This window comes from Nanorana parkeri, unplaced genomic scaffold (assembly GCF_000935625.1).
Source record: "Nanorana parkeri isolate BGI_ZX_2015 unplaced genomic scaffold, ASM93562v1 scaffold812, whole genome shotgun sequence".
In the NCBI taxonomy this organism is placed as follows: Eukaryota; Metazoa; Chordata; class Amphibia; order Anura; family Dicroglossidae; genus Nanorana; species Nanorana parkeri.
In genome coordinates this window covers 713464-732580 of record NW_017307080.1, presented here as the reverse complement: position 1 = coordinate 732580, position 19117 = coordinate 713464, and the positions used below count along the sequence as shown (strand labels likewise).

At 40.7% G+C, this 19117-nt stretch overlaps 1 protein-coding gene across 5 annotated transcripts in view; it reads right to left on the bottom strand.

Moving 5' to 3' along the window:
• The window catches only part of ACTN1 (actinin alpha 1), a 135690-nt gene that overhangs the window by 51124 nt on the left and 65449 nt on the right, over positions 1 to 19117 (bottom strand). For 4 of the 5 annotated variants that reach the window (XM_018565094.1, XM_018565096.1, XM_018565097.1 and 1 more), the window contains exons 3-8: positions 17359 to 17478; positions 11538 to 11624; positions 10591 to 10678; positions 8381 to 8459; positions 8133 to 8214; positions 5572 to 5657 (exon numbers count right to left, since the gene is read on the bottom strand). In XM_018565094.1, the coding sequence (XP_018420596.1) occupies positions 5572 to 5657; positions 8133 to 8214; positions 8381 to 8459; positions 10591 to 10678; positions 11538 to 11624; positions 17359 to 17478 (542 nt within the window). The remainder of the gene's footprint in view (positions 1 to 5571; positions 5658 to 8132; positions 8215 to 8380; positions 8460 to 10590; positions 10679 to 11537; positions 11625 to 17358; positions 17479 to 19117) is intronic. The other variant, XM_018565099.1, reaches the window with a different exon arrangement.

Below are 19117 nucleotides of genomic sequence, written 5' to 3'. Positions count from 1 at the left end.
GCTGACAATGCATTGGAATGCTTGACCTATTGGTGGTCACACATTGTAACGTAGTCACAAACTTTGATAGAACACCACCATCAGAGGGGTACGGCCGGTACCCATGTTAGGAGTCGGGGCAGCCTGGGGGGCCTCTTACATGAGTATCAGCTGTACCAGGGGCGACATGGCAGAGGTGACTGGGGAGGGGGTGGAGGAGGCCAGGCCCCAGCAGCAGCAGGTAAGAGGAGTTGGGAGGAGGTACAAGGAAAGGGACCCCGGCAACCAGCCCACCTGAGGGCCTGCAGAGCCCACTATAGAGAGTCTCAAATGGGCTGTGCAGGATCTATGGTGTGCTCTGCAGGGTCACTCTTAGGTGGGCTCTGTGGGGTCTCAGGTAAGCCCTGCGTCCAGTCCGTTACTAGGCCCACATATGCCTATATACATGCTATACACAGCATAAAGGTTAAAAACAATATATGCAGAGTTATCTTCATTTTAGATGTCAAAAGGGTTTTGTGGCTCCCGGTGTTTTCTTTTCTGTGGGAAATGGGTCCAAATGGCTCTTTGCGTGTTTAAGGTTGCTGACCCCTGGCCTAGACAAAACAAGCTCCTAAACCTTCCAGTGCAGGAGTAGCAGCACCGCAAGGGTACGTTTTTTTAATTTTCCCGGAGTTCTTTTTTAAAACTGACCAAAAGCTTTGTAAATGCATTCTTATACAAGCTAAAGCCCACTTATATGATTTCTCACAGGTCAGGGCTGGGATCGAACCTCCTGCATATCTCTGAAAAACAGGGCATGAGATCTTCCCCAGTTCACCATAGCTTAGCAAACTTAACTAGACTGTCAGCTGAGCTACTGTTGTCACCTACTGAAGTACAGAAATATATGGAGAGCTCCCCTAGGCCAGGGACAAAAGTCAACTTGGCTGTAAAATCAAGCTGGGGACTAATATTTGCATAGAATATTAAAAACCTGGCGAGTAGCGCTGTCCCCATTAAATTTAGAACAGGACTATTTGTTCTTAGGAGAGTCATTCGTTAAAGGTTTTTAATCAATATCATTGCTAATATGAATGTTTTCAGCTCCAGCAAAAGTACAAACTTCACATGAGCCATTTCTGATATGATAAATTGCTAAACACTCCAAAAAGTAAACATAAAAAATGAAAACAACAATTAGATTATCTGCAACCCATAGCAATAACAGATTAAACTATGACTAAGACTTCTCTTTAACATATAAATTTAAACCGAAAAAAGAAATATTGCCAAAAGAAAACAATGATATCATTCACACTACCATAAAAGTGCATTCAAATTTGTATGAGAAATAGTTCAATGTGAAAGTAGATCTATGAGACAGAGAACAATAAGATTCCTTTTATTCCCCAAAGGATCTGAAAGTTAAAAGGCACTGAATAATGGTTTTTAATGGATTATGATCATGGCTAAAAAAAACAAAAAACTTTAAATAACTTTCTTTTTTTTTAAAATATGATAACATTTTAAATATCGCATATTCATTTTTTGTATTCAGCTTCTGAGAAAATGGGGAAGGGGAGGGAGGGGTTGGGGCTTAGGCTCTGTTTTGCATATTTTCCACGAACTCCTTAGCCCCACTGTTGAAAAAAAGCCTGTATAGAGAACTCAGTAGCTCACGGTTAAATTTGCACACACAAAAGTAAAAGTGTTGAGTCAGAATGAGTAAGAGAAATAACTCATCTCTAATTGGATGGCTCCAATTTGATGTGTTTAAAGCATATCTAAACTCATAACCAACAATGTAATATAATGCAGCGCACACATCCTTAGATATGCTGGTTGTATTAGATTTGCGTATTTTCAGGCATTTTATCCTTTAATTTTACCTTGTAATTATGTGAATATCACTCTCCCTGTTCCTAGGTGGCTATGCTTAACCCTCCAGTGTACCTATGGATGTCATCCAGGCTGCACTTCAAACCTGTCTGCCTTTGTTCATCTCCTTTACATGGTAGTTGATAGGATTACTAATTTACTCAGGATAAAATCAGATTGTTTTTGCTTCCATTTCATCTCACAGGAAATAAGGAACTTTCGTAAATAAGATCAGTATTTTCGGCATTTCCTACAAATGTTCTTACCACAGAAATTCAAACTAATGCAGCTACCACATCGAAGGACTGGTAAGCTGCATTATGCTATTTTTGTTCCCTGGGTTTAGTTATACTTTAAAAATCAGCCAGACCATTCTGAAAGGTGACATGGGTTGCTGTGCTGACTCTAGCTTTCTAGTGGTACTCTGGGAATCCTCTCTCATGTATTACATATACAAATTGTACTTCCATAATAAAGAGAAATTAAAAAATCTTTTTTATTTTTATTGCTCATTCATCAGTAAAGAATACAGCAGAAGTTTCAGGTAATCCTGCCCTTTGTTGAGCTCTACAAAGGGCAGGGATGCCTGAAACTGTTGCTGTATTCTGTACTAGTAAACAAACAGTTAAAATAAGCTCTCTGTGCTGCCACTCCTTCTGATATGTATAAATACATATATAACTATCAACTTCGTATTACAAATATGTATTCATATTTTTAGAGGAAGCATGTACTGAGGAAATAAGGAGGTGGCTTTAGGTTTTTCTATTTGCTCTTGCCCTGGATAGAGGTCTGTCTGTCTCTGACATCCGTGACTCTCAATGCCTTGGATTTCCCAGAGAATTGTTTGGATTGCCTATCTGTGCTTATCTTTAGCATCAGCTTTTTACCTCTGCTATGGGCAGTCTGTGCTGTCTGCCTATCTGAAACATTTATTGTGTTTCCATGCTTTACCTGATCATCAGCCTGCTGACTTTGCTGCAGTCTTGTCATTTGCTATAACCATCTATCCTGCTTGTTGCTGGCTGGTGACCCTGGCAACCCAGAGGGTCTACAGAACTGCCTGACAGTGAGCTATGGAAGCCACCATACTTTTTTCTTAGTACAAGTTTTAAACTATTTTTTTCTCTATTTAAGTCTTTTTTTTAAGTTATTTTCAAAATATATGCGCAGACCAACCATGTTTAATCAATGCCTATGCATGCTGCACTTCCTACTTAGTAAGGAAATGACCAAATGTGCTTTACAGTGTCAGAAATTTTCTTGCAGCCATGATACAGCATGGAAAAGGATAAGAGCACCTAGAGATCATTGCTACCATATGACAGATCAACCTGATCAACATCTGCAAATTAAATAAATATTACCTTCAAACTAGCTTTCTAAAAATAATCAGCCAAAGAAAATTGTTGTAAAGAAGCCTCAAAGCTTTAGTACACAATGGAAAATGAAAAGCCAGATGAGTCAACAGTGAGAACATTAACAATGTAGGTGGAAACTTTTTTTCTTTAAAAAGTCCATGCATAAGCCTTCTCTAAAGAAACTATCACTGTCAAACCTCCAAAGTGTAAAACCTAAAAATTATTCATGTGAATTTTAAACAGGAGTTGAGCTAAATGAGAACGTTTGACAGAAAATAGAGTGCTGGTGTTTCTATTTAACACATTTTTTGTACAGAATTATGCAGTGTTATCTATGTAAAATAGTAATAGCTTCAGCTGGTGGTGACACCTCTACAACCATAAGGCAGATAAAGCACAACGCTGAATAAAAAACATTGTGTGTTCTGGATTTGACCATATTTCCTGTGTTGTTACTGAAACAGGAAGTGAACAAAATCTCTTCAATAGGTGCACAGGCAGTGTGCAAAAAACACTTTTTTTTCATTTTTAAAGTAGTGTGGGGAAGAGTAACGTTTTAATTGTTATCTGTGTCCTCACTAAGGAGATCATATCACCTCTTCACTTGCACAGGAAATGACGGGAATTTCCCCCAAAAGACACAGATAGCTTAAAAAAACCAAACCTGAAAACCCTTCCCTACTAAAACCAAAACCTAAAAACAATCAATGGCTGGAGTTTGGCTTTAAGGAATGGGACTGTGTCTGGCTCTCCACACTCTTCTATAGTACCTTTTGGACCTTTCACACTGGCAAAATAGCCCTCACCCCTAAGACATACCCTAACCTTTGGAAGTGTAAGAAGAAATCCTGCTTTAGATAGCGTTGCATCAAAGTTTTGGAGTAAGGTAAAGGGAAAACAGTAAGAAGGAAGAATACAGTTGAACTATGTGCAATGGAAAGTTTTTAGAATCAATAACAGCTTCATGGAATAGGAAAAATATAATAAACAACATGGAAAACCCTATAAAAGTGAATGTATGGTCAAAAATAAAAATTCTAAATTATGCAGAACTTGCCCACAAATGCGCGTTGTTACTAGTAGTAAGAGATACCTGGCCATCATGCTAGAAACCTGGGCTGTAGCTAACATCCGTCCTTGATACAATTTTTACAAAGCTTGGCTCCATCTAGTGGCAGTAATGTGCTGCGAACATTCTTCGCATAGCCATACGCTGTGCAATCAAATTTTAAGTCAGCCCCTTAGTGCCTGCACTTGAGTTTAAGGCAACATGCTCCATATGAAAATTGTTACAGATTGTTTAAGTCTACTTTAAGCTTGGTGTTCAAGCATCACCATCATCAGGTGGTAAACACTAAGGGCATCATAATACAACATCGCGGTCTCACTCCTCATACTGCTATAAATACTAGGAATGAAGGATATGCATTGCACTCCCAGTGCCCATGGTGGAAAGAGTGAACAGACACATAAGGAATAAAGCTCTTTGCCACCTGCGAACATTTCAATGGATCATATGTTGCAAAAATTCTTGCCACACGAAAAGAAGCTATTCCTAGTATATGTATTGTAGATTTCTCAGTACAGAGGCCCTGGATTTAGGGCTTCCAGGTGCTCAACAAGAAAACTAAAAGGGAAGTGCAGCCTGTTCTATGACAGTGAGCCTTTGCCATGTTTAGTATCACCTCAGACTCGCTTTAAATGCAGTAAACCATGGCAACCAAATCAGATTTAATCGTAAAGTCAGACCAATACAGGGTGGATTTGATAGCTTGCTAGGAGATAGGCCTTCTAAATACAAATGTTAATAAAAATGACGACTCTATTTTAATATATTCAAGCAGCTATGATTTTGTAAAACCCAAATGTTCTGTCCATGTATTTGGCTGTTTCGCAGCAGCTTTATTATATAATTACAACACTGGGACTGATCATGGAATTATAGCAGTCACACCCACCAATTTAGCACTCCATCTACCCTCAATCTATGAAATTAGCATAATAGCCCACCTTAGTATCTATAGAAACAGAAGCAGCTAAAGATTTGCAATAAAGATTATAACAAGTACATAAATTGAACTAAATAGGACTGCTTTTAAAAAAGCAGACTTTCATTATAAGAGTACGGTTGTACTAAATATCCCGCTAAAAAGTCTGCCTATCTGCAGTCCCTTTAATTAAAAGCTTGATGTTGTGTGGGCAGTTTAGGATCACTAGCAAGAAGGATCAATAGCACTCGGTTACTATTTTGAACACCTGTGAAAATAAAGAATGGAAATCCCAGTGTTAAACCAGAAAGAAGGAAGAGAGATTTGCATATTAGTAAAAGGAACAATGTGTTGAGTCAACACATCTTGGAACCCTTGGATACCTTCTGGGCTCCTGAAAAGGCGTGATAGAAGCTAGAAACGTAGGTCATGATGGCCTTCTCATCAGGGCGAGCAGTCCCAACAATGTCTGTCAAGAAAAGGTTTAAAGCATGTTGATATAATAAGTGAAATGGAGACAGACTTGACAACACAGAATGAACTAGGTGATGTAAACAGCGATTGTGAACAAACATTTAACCTACAACATTTCACATCAAGCTGATTCTTCTGCTTAGCTGAAAACATTTTTTTCATGCTGTGACATTTTGGCACATCAAAAGGATTCCCATAAATTTTTATAAGGGTAAATGAGTACTTTATAACCAGGCAAAGATCCCAGTGAAATGGCAAAATGGTAAGGTGGAAATGCTGGAAGTCTAGATTGGGAACACATAAGACATGTAGAAAGATTTTCTCAAACCTGCAAAAGTGGAAAGTCACTTTAACTTTCAACTCTGCACTGCCAATTTGACACTTGGAAGCTGATTGGTTGTATTGGGGCAACTAGAATTTTGCATGCTAGAACACTTTTTCTTGAAGTATAATTCTCCATTTTGCCGCCACATTGGTATAATACCTATTTTATGATAGTTACATGTTTCCATTCACATAGCATAACTTAAAATAAATGGAAATTGCTGCTTATCTTTATAAATGTTCCTTTCTAAAAACTCCAGGACTAAAAATCCTTCTAAGCTCTCCCTTGCTATGCAATGTTTATGACGGGGCAGGGGAGCAGTTGTGTTTTCCATAATTAACCCTGTCTGTAGTATGCTGGCAGGTTACATTATCGGTTGTCAACTAGATGTGCAGGACTGTTTGTCCTAACAAAGGGTTAAAGATCTCAAGTCATTGTATGTTACTGTACTGTCTTATAGTAATAACAATAGTCTTGTCCCTCCTCTTGTCCCTTATCTCTAGATTGCAATATTTTCAAAGCAATAGAAAGCCCTATGTATATTTATGCTCCAAAGAAACAACTAAAATATTTTTAAAATATATATTTTTAGATATGCTTTGTGAATGGTTTAATGCGGTTTTCTCACATTTGACTGCAAGGGTAGAAATACACTTTAAATAATCCCCTCTGTGGACATGTGACCAAAGTATTTAAAAATAGCGAGAGAGTACTTGGAAGGCAGTTGCAAAACAGGCAGTCTGCTGCCAGTGTCCATAATTTAAAAGAGGGCAAACATTTTTTGGCCATAGTTCTCTTTAGGGTCACAGGAGGACATGTACTAATGTACTCCAGCGACTCAAAACTCAGCAAATGGCTAGCGATTGCCTGATATATGCTGACAGCACAGAACCGCGCAGCAGTCGGGAAAGATCCTGTGTGTGTCCATAGACACACAGAGCGCGGCAAGCCACACCCCCAATCTCACAGTTTGACTATCGCTCCTCTGCCCTCAATACCCGTCCCCACAACCAGGATGTTTGGGGAACAAAGGATATCTTCCTAGACCCCGGTGGAGAAGACAAGCGACCACAGGTAAGTGTGTGTGTGTGTGGGGGGGGAACAGGATATACAGAAAGGAACTGGGCGTTTTTTGCTTTAAAGCAGAGAAAGCATTAAGGTAAAAAACGCAATGCCTTTAGTACTACTTTAATCCAAATAAATAGCCCAGATGACCATTTAACTGTAAAGTAAATCTGTGCAATTTCCTATGCAGAACAAAATGATAGGTTCACTGTCATCTCAGCCTCACCAGATGCCCAACGATGCCTATGACGCTCTGTCCGGCTTTCTGTCTAGCTCACAAACGTCATCGGTTGCCAGGGAGGATTGGGCAGGATCAGACAGAGAGCTGCTGACAGGCACGGATCTCTGTGTGGTCCCACAGCCCACTCTGTCCCACCGCATCTGACACTGCCCTGCATGGCAAGCCTCCCCGCCCTTTCCCGAAAGCAGCAACCCCCACCCCCGCCTCAGGCGGGTTACTGGGTAGGGACGGCCCTGAAGGTAAAGTATAAGCAGCTTCAGAGGGCTCAGTATTGAACAGAACCTGCTGCGTTGCTCTGCATAGACAAAGAGAGTAATAATAATAGTAATAATAACAATAAGAATTTGTTTGTTATTAATATTATTACAAGTAATATAGCCAACAGAGTTTGGAAAGGTTCTAAAAACCATCTAGACTTAAAAAGTCAGGATCATGACCCAAAAAAAAACCCCTATACATTTATGGCTAATTTTAGGTTAAAAAAAATGTACCTAGAGACCTGAAGAGGTTTAGATTTCCCTAGATTATTACTTGGTAAATCTGGCTTCTGCTTTGTGGTCTGCTATACACAAATATACCAATGAATGACTGAACAAACCAGTTCAGTAAAACTAAGATGAGCAACACAGCGCTACAGGTGACTGTGGGTAACCACTCATTACCCAAACAGGGAGGTCCACACTTGTTTTATAGGCCCGTGCATTTTTTAACACACAACACTGCCTCAAAAATATTTCACTCTAAAACCAGAAGTAGAGAAAGAAATACATGTTGTAGCACTAAATATAATCGGATTAAAGAGTTCTCCCAGAAAATTCAGTCTCCAAAGCATTAATTACCTTCAGCATCCAACATCTTGGGAATATCAAGGAACCTCTCAGCGACATCGAAGGCAGTGTTCAGATTTGTGTAAGGGTCATCCTACATATACACAAATGAAATACATTTTAGCTAATTGACAAAAAAACCCTGTTAAATAAATGATGACTTTTGTTGAAGTTCCACTTTAAAAAAAACACATTTGATTTGCTTTCTGTAACAAGCATTTATACTTTTTTTTTTATTATAGTAAAGGGGACCGCAATACCTTCCGTAATTTGCCATAGTCAATGAGCTCTGGGCGGTGTCTATGAATAAGGGCGCAGAATCCAAGACCATCTTTCCAGCTGTAAATAAAGAAAAGGCAAGTTACTTTTTACTGTCTTACATAATGTCATTAGTATAATGCCAAAGCATCCAGCAATTTTCACCCCTAGAATTAAGTGTGCACCCCTCTAAATTTGAACTGTTGTGTACAATTTCACACTGTCCACTTTCAGTCAGCAGGTGCAGCGCTTGAGGAATTTCTCTACATTTATATTGAGTCATTTTACTGCTATGTTGTGAAAAGCCTTTTGTAATCTGACCTGCTGTTCAGCTGTGTTCACAACACACACACACACAGCTGGATACTCCTCCCTGCCTCTAGTCCACACCCTCCTGCATTGATCGTCAGTTGGCATTGTTGTGCTTTCTTAATACAAAGCTAAAATCATTCTCTGCTAATAAAGTGTTATGGAAGTACCCTATATTATATGTTAATTTGTAAAATAAAGATTTTACAAAAGCGTTGCAAAATGACATCAGTTTATTAGCTTAAAAACAGAAAAATAATAATAGAACTGACCAAAACTATTACCGTTTCCCCTTAAGTAACTTTGACAGCAAGAGTTAAAAAATCATATGTGGATATATTTCATTGTGTGATGGTCACATTTTTCTGGCATTAAGAAGCATAGGTCATATGGTAGTTTACCATATGAAAGAAATATATATATATATATATACACACGTTTCGCTCTGAGGCCTTGTTCCCACCGAAAGCGGTGTGCTCCAGAGCGGTAGCTGCTGGAATGCACCGCGATCGCTCAGAAAACTTCCCCCTACGTTCTGGGGCGGGAGGAGGCGTTGAATTCAATGGCACCGCTTCCACGCAGTGCGATCGGACGCATGGCAAAAGTTTGCCTGGGTTCCATTCCACTGCAAACACAAAAACCAAGGCTTGGTCTATTTTTTGCGTTTGCGTTGGAACGGAACGCAAGCAAGGTTTTGCCACGTGTCTGATCGCATGCGTCGGGGGGCGGGGGGGGGGGGGGGGGGGGGGGGGGGGGGGCGCGTGGAAGCGGTGCCATTGAATTCAATGCATCGCCACGCCCCCTCCCCAGAACGCAGGGGGAAGATTGCAGTGCGTTCCAGCAGCTACTGCTCAGTCAGAGGCTGAAGGTTTATCTGATGTCTGACAGCTTCGGCCCGCTCAAATGATTGAGCAAGATCAGCATTTGTTGAGGTCTTACCTAACCACATAATTCCATTAATGCCCCTATTGGGGAGATTTCTACTCTTTCACATTCTTTCATAAAAAACTTGGCTAGTGTTATAGATTAGGTGTTAGTATTAGGTGAGAGGCAAAGTCCACCTTTTAGAAAAAAAATTATCATAATAAAGGCACATTTAAAATACTCATTACAAAAACATGGCCCCAATGCTCTGGCTTCTGCAGACTCTTTCTCCCGTCCAGTCCCCAGACTTGTATTGGGCTGTTCTGAATGCTGAACCTGCTACCAGGGAAAGCCCCATAAAAGTCTATGAGGGCTGGGTGCGTAGGTACAGCCGCTCCACAGAGGATTGCCAGAGGCGAAGTAAACACTGCACAGGACAAGGCTCTACTACTGCAGTAAATAAAAAGCTAGGGTGAGCGATGTTAGTGCAGGCTAGTTCAGGAGGGGTGGGGGTGGGGGGGAGTGTGATAGCCACAGCAGGAAATAGGCAGAAATCCCTCCAAAATAAGGGAAATCCTTGGTGGTCAGCAGGATCACCAGAACTAGTGTCCCTATTGGAAGATCTCCCATCTATTCCTGTTCTGCTGACAACCCAAAATATGGAATTTTCTCTTACTTTCAGTGATGACACCAGGACAAATAGGGCGAATCTCATTACTGGTGACAAAACAGCAATACAAACTTCACATGTGTTCTAATCCCTCTCCACTCTATTCAAAACTAAAAAAGTGTGGGTTTCAGTTGCACTTTAAATTTACAGTTGTCCTGTGTGTATAGCTAGGTGCCTACAACCATTTCAGGTGTGATGAATGTACAACACAGCCAATTCATACTACTTACAGCATAGCAACAAAGGCAAATATTTAGAAGCCAAAGCTTAATGTAGCAATCTCAGAGAGAGAACGTATGCCTGGTACATAATTAAACCAAGAGCAAATGTGGAAGAGCTGTGTGGGCGACCCATTCTAGCTCCACTCACCTGATGTGGAAGTTCTGTATATTTACATTCTTGTACGGTGCAGTCTTTCTTTGACACCACAACAGCAGCCCTTCTTTGGCAGAGGTTTCTGTGGCAGACACAACACATTTTAATATCACCAGCTCCAAACAATTGCAGGTAGAAGCACAGGAAAAAAACAATTTTAAATGCTTACTTGCAGTGTTTTCACTTTCCTAAAATGATTTCTCATTTATTTTAAATTTGCATTTGACATTGCTCAGAGTCAATTCCCTAGCACAGTCGCCTTTCCTCCTACAATGTCATTATCCTCTCCTTTTCTGGAAGTATCTAATCACTTTCTGTGGTGGCCTAGCTCCTGGGCTTCTCCCTTCACCTCTCTAGATAACCTTTTGTATAACAGGAAGTGGGGAAGGAGAATAACAACGAGCAGTGGTTACTAAATGGCGGATCATGGTCCGGACATGGACCACAAGGCGGTTCTGTTTACACCGCAGTCGCCTACCTGTGCTGGGTTATGGTTGGCTGACAGAGGATACACTGGCCTCCTAGGCTGGTGTTTCCACTGCCAGCCATAGGCAAACCTGCACCCAATTCATCCTTTGCTATATATGCTGCAAGATGGAGGCTCTGGTAAGTCTGCTGGGAAATTTTTGCTTTTGTACTGTGTAAAGCTCCTCCATGTGCACCTTGCTTTAAAGCTAGTGATGAACTGATGAGTGCGTTTGCCATTTGTTTCATGTATCCATCAATCAGGTCTCCCAGCGATGTAATCCACGTCAGTCTCAATAACCCATCATCGATTAATACATGCTGCACTTGCACCACTAAATGACAGATTCCCAGCTGCAATAACACTGTCACTGACTACATTTAAATGACTGCGCCCTCTTTACTTGATCAAATTATGATATCGCTACTGTTCACAAAATCAAAAAATAGTGCAGATATGCAAGAAAAAAAAGCACCTTCAACAGAAATGTCTTGAATAGCAAAGCGAAGGATAATTGTCCAGATCATTCCTAGCGTCATTTTAGCATTCCCGTCCACAATTTCTGAAAATAAAACAAAAATATAGGCTCAGTGATGAAAGAAGTCCGTGGTTACATTTCTCATTCCAGTACTAAAAAAAAACTCAAAACATGAAAATAGTAATAATTGTGCTTTAATTTTTTTGACTACTTGATTCCACATCACAGCAAACATTTTATATTTTCAAGCTACACACACACACACACACTATACTAATACTATATAAACACGGTATTGAATATAAATTACTGAATTATATTGAAATGTGTATATTGTGTTTTATTTTTTAAACAAACTATATTTGCCAAAGAAAGCCGTGTATGCGCCTCCCCCTTTGTGCTCCACTTCCACTAGGAGGGCACATATCATAGTGGAGGACAGTTCAGAAGCTGGTGGCTATGCAATAGGCCGATCGCACAACCAACGCTGCTCCTGTCATTGTTGTCACACTAACATTGTAAGCCCCTAAGTAGTCAGAACTTGGAGAGAAAACAACTCCCCCAATGCTAGCGACAGAGGGTAATCTACCAGTTTGTTTGTTATTTTTTTAGGGGGGGGGTTCATACATTTTCTATTTTCTAGTTTAGTATTATTTTGACTGGTAGATGAGGCAGGTTACTGCACTTTGCCCGTAATTATAGCCACTGTTATACAGGACACGCCTTTACTTACACATTCATATACGAGAGATGCCAGGGCACATGCTGCAAGGTTTTCCCCAGTCTGAGAATAGCAGTAAACCTGTCAGAGAATATGGAGGCTGCCATTGGTGATCTCTCCTTTCTCAAATGCAAGTCATACTAATCCTCTTACTTCAGTACTTTTACCCACTGACCTGGAACCAGCATGTGGATGAGGACTTCCGACTTACTCCAACTTCCTGATGTCTATGTTTGGTCTTAAAGAACCAGGCAGGAGAAAACTTAAAAAGACCATTTCCACCTTTGCGGAGGTATGTTTAAAAAAAACATATGCCAGCAATGTACACTGAGTGTACATGAAGCAGGCATATGCAGTTGCTGTATATGAACACAGAAACATACATCTTTTGTTAGCTTTCCCTCTTCATATCCTCATGGAAATGGCCACCGCTGTGCTTTGCAAGCAATCTGTGACTCCTTCTTAACAGTCTGACCCTGGTGTCAAACTAAGGTTTCCTGTGGAGAAAATTTTGAATTTCTGGGATTCAGGCCAAATTTAAAAAAAAACAAAAAATGAAGGCCTGCAATGCGAGTCATTAAAATGTACACACATATACAGCATCACTGCACCTCTACATTACCACAATAAGCGCTAACCCCTAAAAGCTGGAAAATTGACCCCTTCACACTGGTGGTTTAAGAACCTATGAGTCATCACATCCTATACAGTGTATTGGACGCAAGAACACCAAGGGACATTCCATTGCTGTAGCGGAGGTGGTGAGAGGATGGAGGGACCAGTCTAGCAGCCAGCCCGAGGTAAAGGTGAGTATAAGTTTGTTTTTTTAGACTCTAGACAAAAATGAGCACTGAACCCATCTAGTGTGGGGGTAGCCCTAATGAGGCTTAAGTTTTATTCTGTCTGGAGTTTTTCTTTAAAGTATTGATGTCAAAGACAGCCAGAAAGGAAGCTAGCGTTTCTGGAGGACAGCAATGACAGCCTGTGTATTTTATCCACGGCAGGTTTACTTTCTAGAGACATCGTCATGTTGCCAATGCAGGTCAAAGTGAAAAAGTGTCCTCATATATACACTGAGTGGGCAGATTATTATGACCACCTGACCTTTGTAGGCAAATTAGCTATAATTTCGCGCTGAAGTTGCTAGAGGGCCAGACCATTATAAATTGAGTATTTGTGGGAAGAAGGTGAAAGAGCCATCAGGCAGCTAGTTCCACAACCATCAAATCTCACAGAACTGGACAGTGCTATTCATCAGGCATGGTGTCAGGATTCCTCGTATCACCTTTCAACATCTCGTGGAGTCAATGCCAAGAAGAAATCGCCGCATTATTGAAGGCAAAAGGTGGCCCAACGAAGTACTGATGGGGTGGTCAAAATAATCTGGCTACTCAGTGTATATGTACACACACACACACACACACTAGTTGTTCGCCTGATGTTCATCTTTAATGCAACTGGTGGTTACCCAGACACAATGGGAAGAATGTATCAAAACAGAAGCAGACAAAATCTAGAGCAGTTGTCTATGGCAACCAATCAGCTTCTCTCTTTTATCTTCAAATCTTAACTGAACAGACTGAAGAGAGAAGCTGATTGGTTGCCATAGACAACTGCTCCATATTTTGTCTGCTCCTGTTTTGATAAATTCCCCCCATTGATATGTGCTATATATTTTTTTGCCTTCCTAATCCCAGGATTTGTTTTGCAGAGGAAGGATGAATACATGTAAGAGGGAATATGAGTTCAAAACCAACTGACTGCATTTGGAAAACCAAACTGCAGGAGCACCAGCACCTTGAATATCTGCCGTTTGCCCCCTCAAGCACCTGTCATTAGATGTCTTAAACACCCTCATGCATTACAGGGAATTCATACTGGTCATACCAAAGTATCCTGGAAATGTTTTCCTTAATGATGATCTATAGGGAGGCTGACAACATTGCTCTCAAATATATCATCCCAATCTATTTGTTGCATATGAGTACCCAATCTCATATGCCATATATCCCTGGCCTTTGTGTGTTCCGGTTGTCAGGCATGCCATACCAATGAATATGCAATATAAATCTTGCCTTCAAGCTTGACTTTTACAGAAAACGTTGAGTTCTGCATATATATTCCATTCCAAGCATACACACAGTTTCCAAAAACCTGAAAAGGGCTATTGACAGTATATTTAGAGTTCCCAACAAGCAAATCTGCACATTTCTCATTGGGTGTAATTATTATTTCAACAGACCACACAAGAATGTCAGAACATATATAGTTAACCTAGTTGATGATTTTACCAACTTGTTAGTACAGCAGGTTGTAGCGAAGGTGGAGTAACCTTTAATGTCTAGTTTAACTGATCCCAAGATTAAATGATGAGTTTCAGGTAATAAATGTTTATTATACTGTACAGATATCGTTGCCATGTGCACACCCACTACTCAGTTAATGACTGACACATTACACTCTAAAGTCGGGTATACACACTTACATTTTCTTTGTTTAAACGGCAGGCCGAACACAGAAAATAGAACAGATTTCTCCATCCATGCTGAACAGTGTGGATGGACAAATGTATTTATTTATTACAGGTATTTGTATAGCGCCGACAATTTTATGCAGCGCTTTACACATGACACATTCACATCAGGGCGCTATCTCACATGTATACATACAGGGCCAATTTAGACTGGAGCCAATGAACCTTCCAGCATGCTTTATATAGTACACATTTACATTCAGTCCCTGACCTCAAGGAGCTTACAATCCAAGTTCCTTATCTCAAGCACAGGGAGAACGTGCAAACTCCTGGCCAAGATTCGAACCAGGGACCCCCAGTACTGCAAGGCAGAAGTGCTAACCACTGTGCTGCCCATATACAATTTACACAAAAATGTTTCCAACAAGTTCCTTCAGCAAAAGTCGATCTAATGATTAGGGTCACAAACCCTGCTTCCTGCTAAATCAGCTGACATTCATTGAATGTGTACTCAGCTTTAGATTCTATGCTGGGAACAGACCCATTACAAACTAAAGGATAATTTTAATTTCATATTGACAGATTTAACATTCTCCAAAACACCCAAATAATGGTCACAGTGTCTAAAAAAAAAAACAAACAAAAAAAAAACAAACACATTTCAGTGCATGTCTGCAGTATATGCACTTTTGCTCATAATTTGTGACAGATATCCAGTGTGCTCCCAACAGTAAACCCCATTACTGGTAGGACAGTCAGACTGCTCCAGGTGACCAGTTCAAGATACTATATAACTTTAGAAATCATTGTATTAAAAAAAAAAAAATACCGTATTTGCTGGCGTATAAGGCGACTGGGTGTATAAGACGACCCCCTAATTTTCCACTTAAAACATAGGTTTTGGGCTATACTCGTCATATAAGACTACCCCACTTCCGAGGCAACACCATTTAAAAACATCATGGATGGATGTGCGGTAATACTGTATGTACGGTAGCTTCAGCTACATGCAGTATACCGTGCTGAGCCAATCACTGCGAGCAACGTATTCTATTAATGAATACAAAGCTTGCTTGGATTGGTTGTGTACATCGCTCACCGTGATTGGCTCAGCTACTGTATGTCGCCGAAGCTAACGTAGATACAGTATTACCACACATCCAGCGGGCTGACAGATTAGGGATGTTCGTTTTGGGCCAGCTTGGCCTAAACGAACTAAAGGTATACATTGTATACCCTGCGTATAAGACGACGCCCGATTTTCGGGGGATGTTTTTAGGTATAAAAAGTAGTCTTATACGCCAGCAAATACAGTACACATATTTAATTGTAATACAAGTGAAACAAGCTTTGACCAGACCGATAAGACTGAATCAAGAAATTAGTGCAGAGTTTGCCATAATATACGCCTGAAATTGAATACACTTTGCACTCCTACAGGACACTTAATAGTAAATATAGACACTAACATTAGTGACCGCTCCTGTCAGAAAAGACCCAACTAGGTATTAAACACAAGAACATAACAATAAAAAAAGATGCAGACATCTTAGGGCAGGTAATTATCACAGTAAATGTTAAGATGTCCTTTCATCTTCAGAGTAAAACCAGTTTCTCTTTAATGATGGTCTCTTCCTCTGTAAATTGTAATAACTAGAACCACTCTGCTTCCTACGACAAGATGGCTGTTCATATGAAGATGAGGTCACCAGACCCAACTTATGCTTATAAGTCCTATAATGAGAAGACCAAATCCACTGGAAGAGGGAACAAAAGAAGCAGCAAATGCACAGGTTTACACTATACGGCCAAGCGCTTAAAGGTTTACCATCACACCTACTCTATTGCCAATGTATATGGACCCCACACCAAGCTACATACTTCAGGTGTTTCCAATGAAGGGTATTGTTAATACTAAAGCAAAGATATTTTAGCCAATTATGCACTTCCAACCTTGTGGTAGTTTGGGGAAAGCCATTTCTGTTCTAGGATGACTGAGCTCCTGTGAACAAAGGTCCATAAAGACATGGTTGGTCAGGTTTGGAAATACTTGAGTGGAATGCGCAGAGCCTTGACCTCAGTCCCAGTGAACACCTTTAGGATGAATTGGAGTGCAGACTGCAAGATGGGTCTTGCCGTTCAACATCAGTACCTGACTTCACAAATTCTTATATACAGTAGGTGTGGTGGTCAGGTGTCCACAAACGTTAAATCATCTAGTGCGTCAGTTTGCGATTTAAGTGTATGCATTTACATGTAAAGATATAAAATATCCTGATTTACTTAAATTCAGTCATTTAGAAATGGACGGATATGTATGTATGCGAGATGGGGACCTTAGATTGTGAGCTTCTTGAGGGCAGGGACTGATGTGAATGTGTAACTATGTAAAGCACTGCGTAAATTGTCGGCGCTATATAAGTACCTGTAATAATAATAATATATAGATCTCTTTGCCTTTTGCGATACACATGCTTCTATGTGTCTATGGGCTTAAAAATAATAAAATAATTTAGCAACGGGCTTTATACCAGGACAGTCATTTCCCACATCCACTCTAGAGATGTTTCTGTTATATGATATATGACAATTTTCAGATTATCCCGATTCAAAGGTCTTCTTACCTTCAGCACCAATGGAGACCAGTTTTACCCCTTTACCGGTAATAAAATTCAGAGCTTTGTTGACATTGGAGATTTTGTGCACTCGCATTTTTCCACGTTCAGGTTTAGCCAAGCGTTCGCCTGTTGGATGAAAAAGGGATTGTTTTAAGTTTATAAGTATATATACAGTACATTAAGTACATATAAGCAATATGTTCAATTCAAGAATCTGTTCTGATAATATGGCAGAGTATTGTAACAACAGAGTGGCAGCAAGCATGAGTAAGTACTGCAAGTGATCAACAACGAAAACAACTTTTACAAAATGTCAGAAAATCTCTGGGATTAATTCAGGATTGTTATATATAAAAGAATAGTCTTCATTATTCTTCATGTGCAGCATGATGTCAATCAAGCTGCATTGTGGCAGGCCCTGCATGTCTTCAGGCAGTGTATTGCCTCCCTCTGTCATGTCAACTTTGTCAGGTGGAGTTGTAGAAATAATACTTTCTCTCCCGTTCATTGAAGGACACAGGGCAACAGATCGTAGATCCTGTATGGTAGGTATATCGCCACCTGCAGGAGTAGGACGCTAGGCACATAACAAAAAGACAAAAAACAGCCTAGGGGCGGCCCCTGCTGGTGGCCCAACCCCCCACCTGCTGACAAGTCTCCAGTTTTTTGCCTAGCGTCAGGAGTAAGGAGCTAAAAATTTTCTCTGGAAAATTTCTTTCCTTTTTTCCGTTTTTTTTTGGCGATTCTTCTAGATGGGGGGCCCTAGTAGGGGCCGGGCCGCGTCGGCGGCTACCGCTCACGATGGATTTGTGATATGGTTGTTCAGGCGTATGCCGTTGGGGGGCGTGAGCCCCCTTTCCCTGTCACTGCCCAGTCTACTAGGGCTGTTGGAGCTTCCTGGGCTTTTCGCCATGGGGCTTCTGTTTCTCAGGTTTGCAAGGCCGCTGCCTGGCCTTCTGTTCACGCCTTTGTCTAGTTCTACAAGGTGAATGTTTTAGCATCGGCGGATGCTGGTTTGGGGCGCAAGGTTTTGCAGGCGGCTCTTTGGGTGCTTCTTGGGTTGTTTGTGTTTGCCCATCCCTCATTGAGTTACTGCTTGGTGACGTCCCTACCATACAGGATCTACGATCTGTTGCCCTGTGTCCTTCAATGAACGGGAGAGAAAATAGGATTTTTGTACTCACCGTAAAATCCTTTTCTCTCCGTTCATTGAAGGACACAGGTCCCGCCCTCTTTTTATGGGGGTGCACTCCTAACTGCTTGTTACTAACTGGAGACTTGTCAGCAGGTGGGGGGGTTGGGCCACCAGCAGGGGCCGCTGCTAGGCTGTTTTTTGTCTTTTTGTTATGTGCCTAGCGTCCTACTCCTGCAGGTGGCGATATACCTACCATACAGGATCTACGATCTGTTGCCCTGTGTCCTTCAATGAACGGAGAGAAAAGGATTTTACGGTGAGTACAAAAATCCTATTTTGCATGGCAGACACAAAATCAAAAGTGGATCCATAGCTAAAATAAAAAAACATAACTTCCCCAAATGACACTAGAAAAGTCTTCAACAGCTCAGATATCACTTCAAGGGAAGGTAGAAACCCTGGGTATCTACAGAATTTGCCTATCTATATAGATCTTGGCTCAGATGGAGGCTGGTGCAAGGATGAAGGTTAGCAAATATCATACTAGTAAATAATAAACCTCTGCACAGCTAAACTAAAGAATGCTTTCTTCAATATACTTTTGTCACAACAAAGTAAGCACTCTATCCA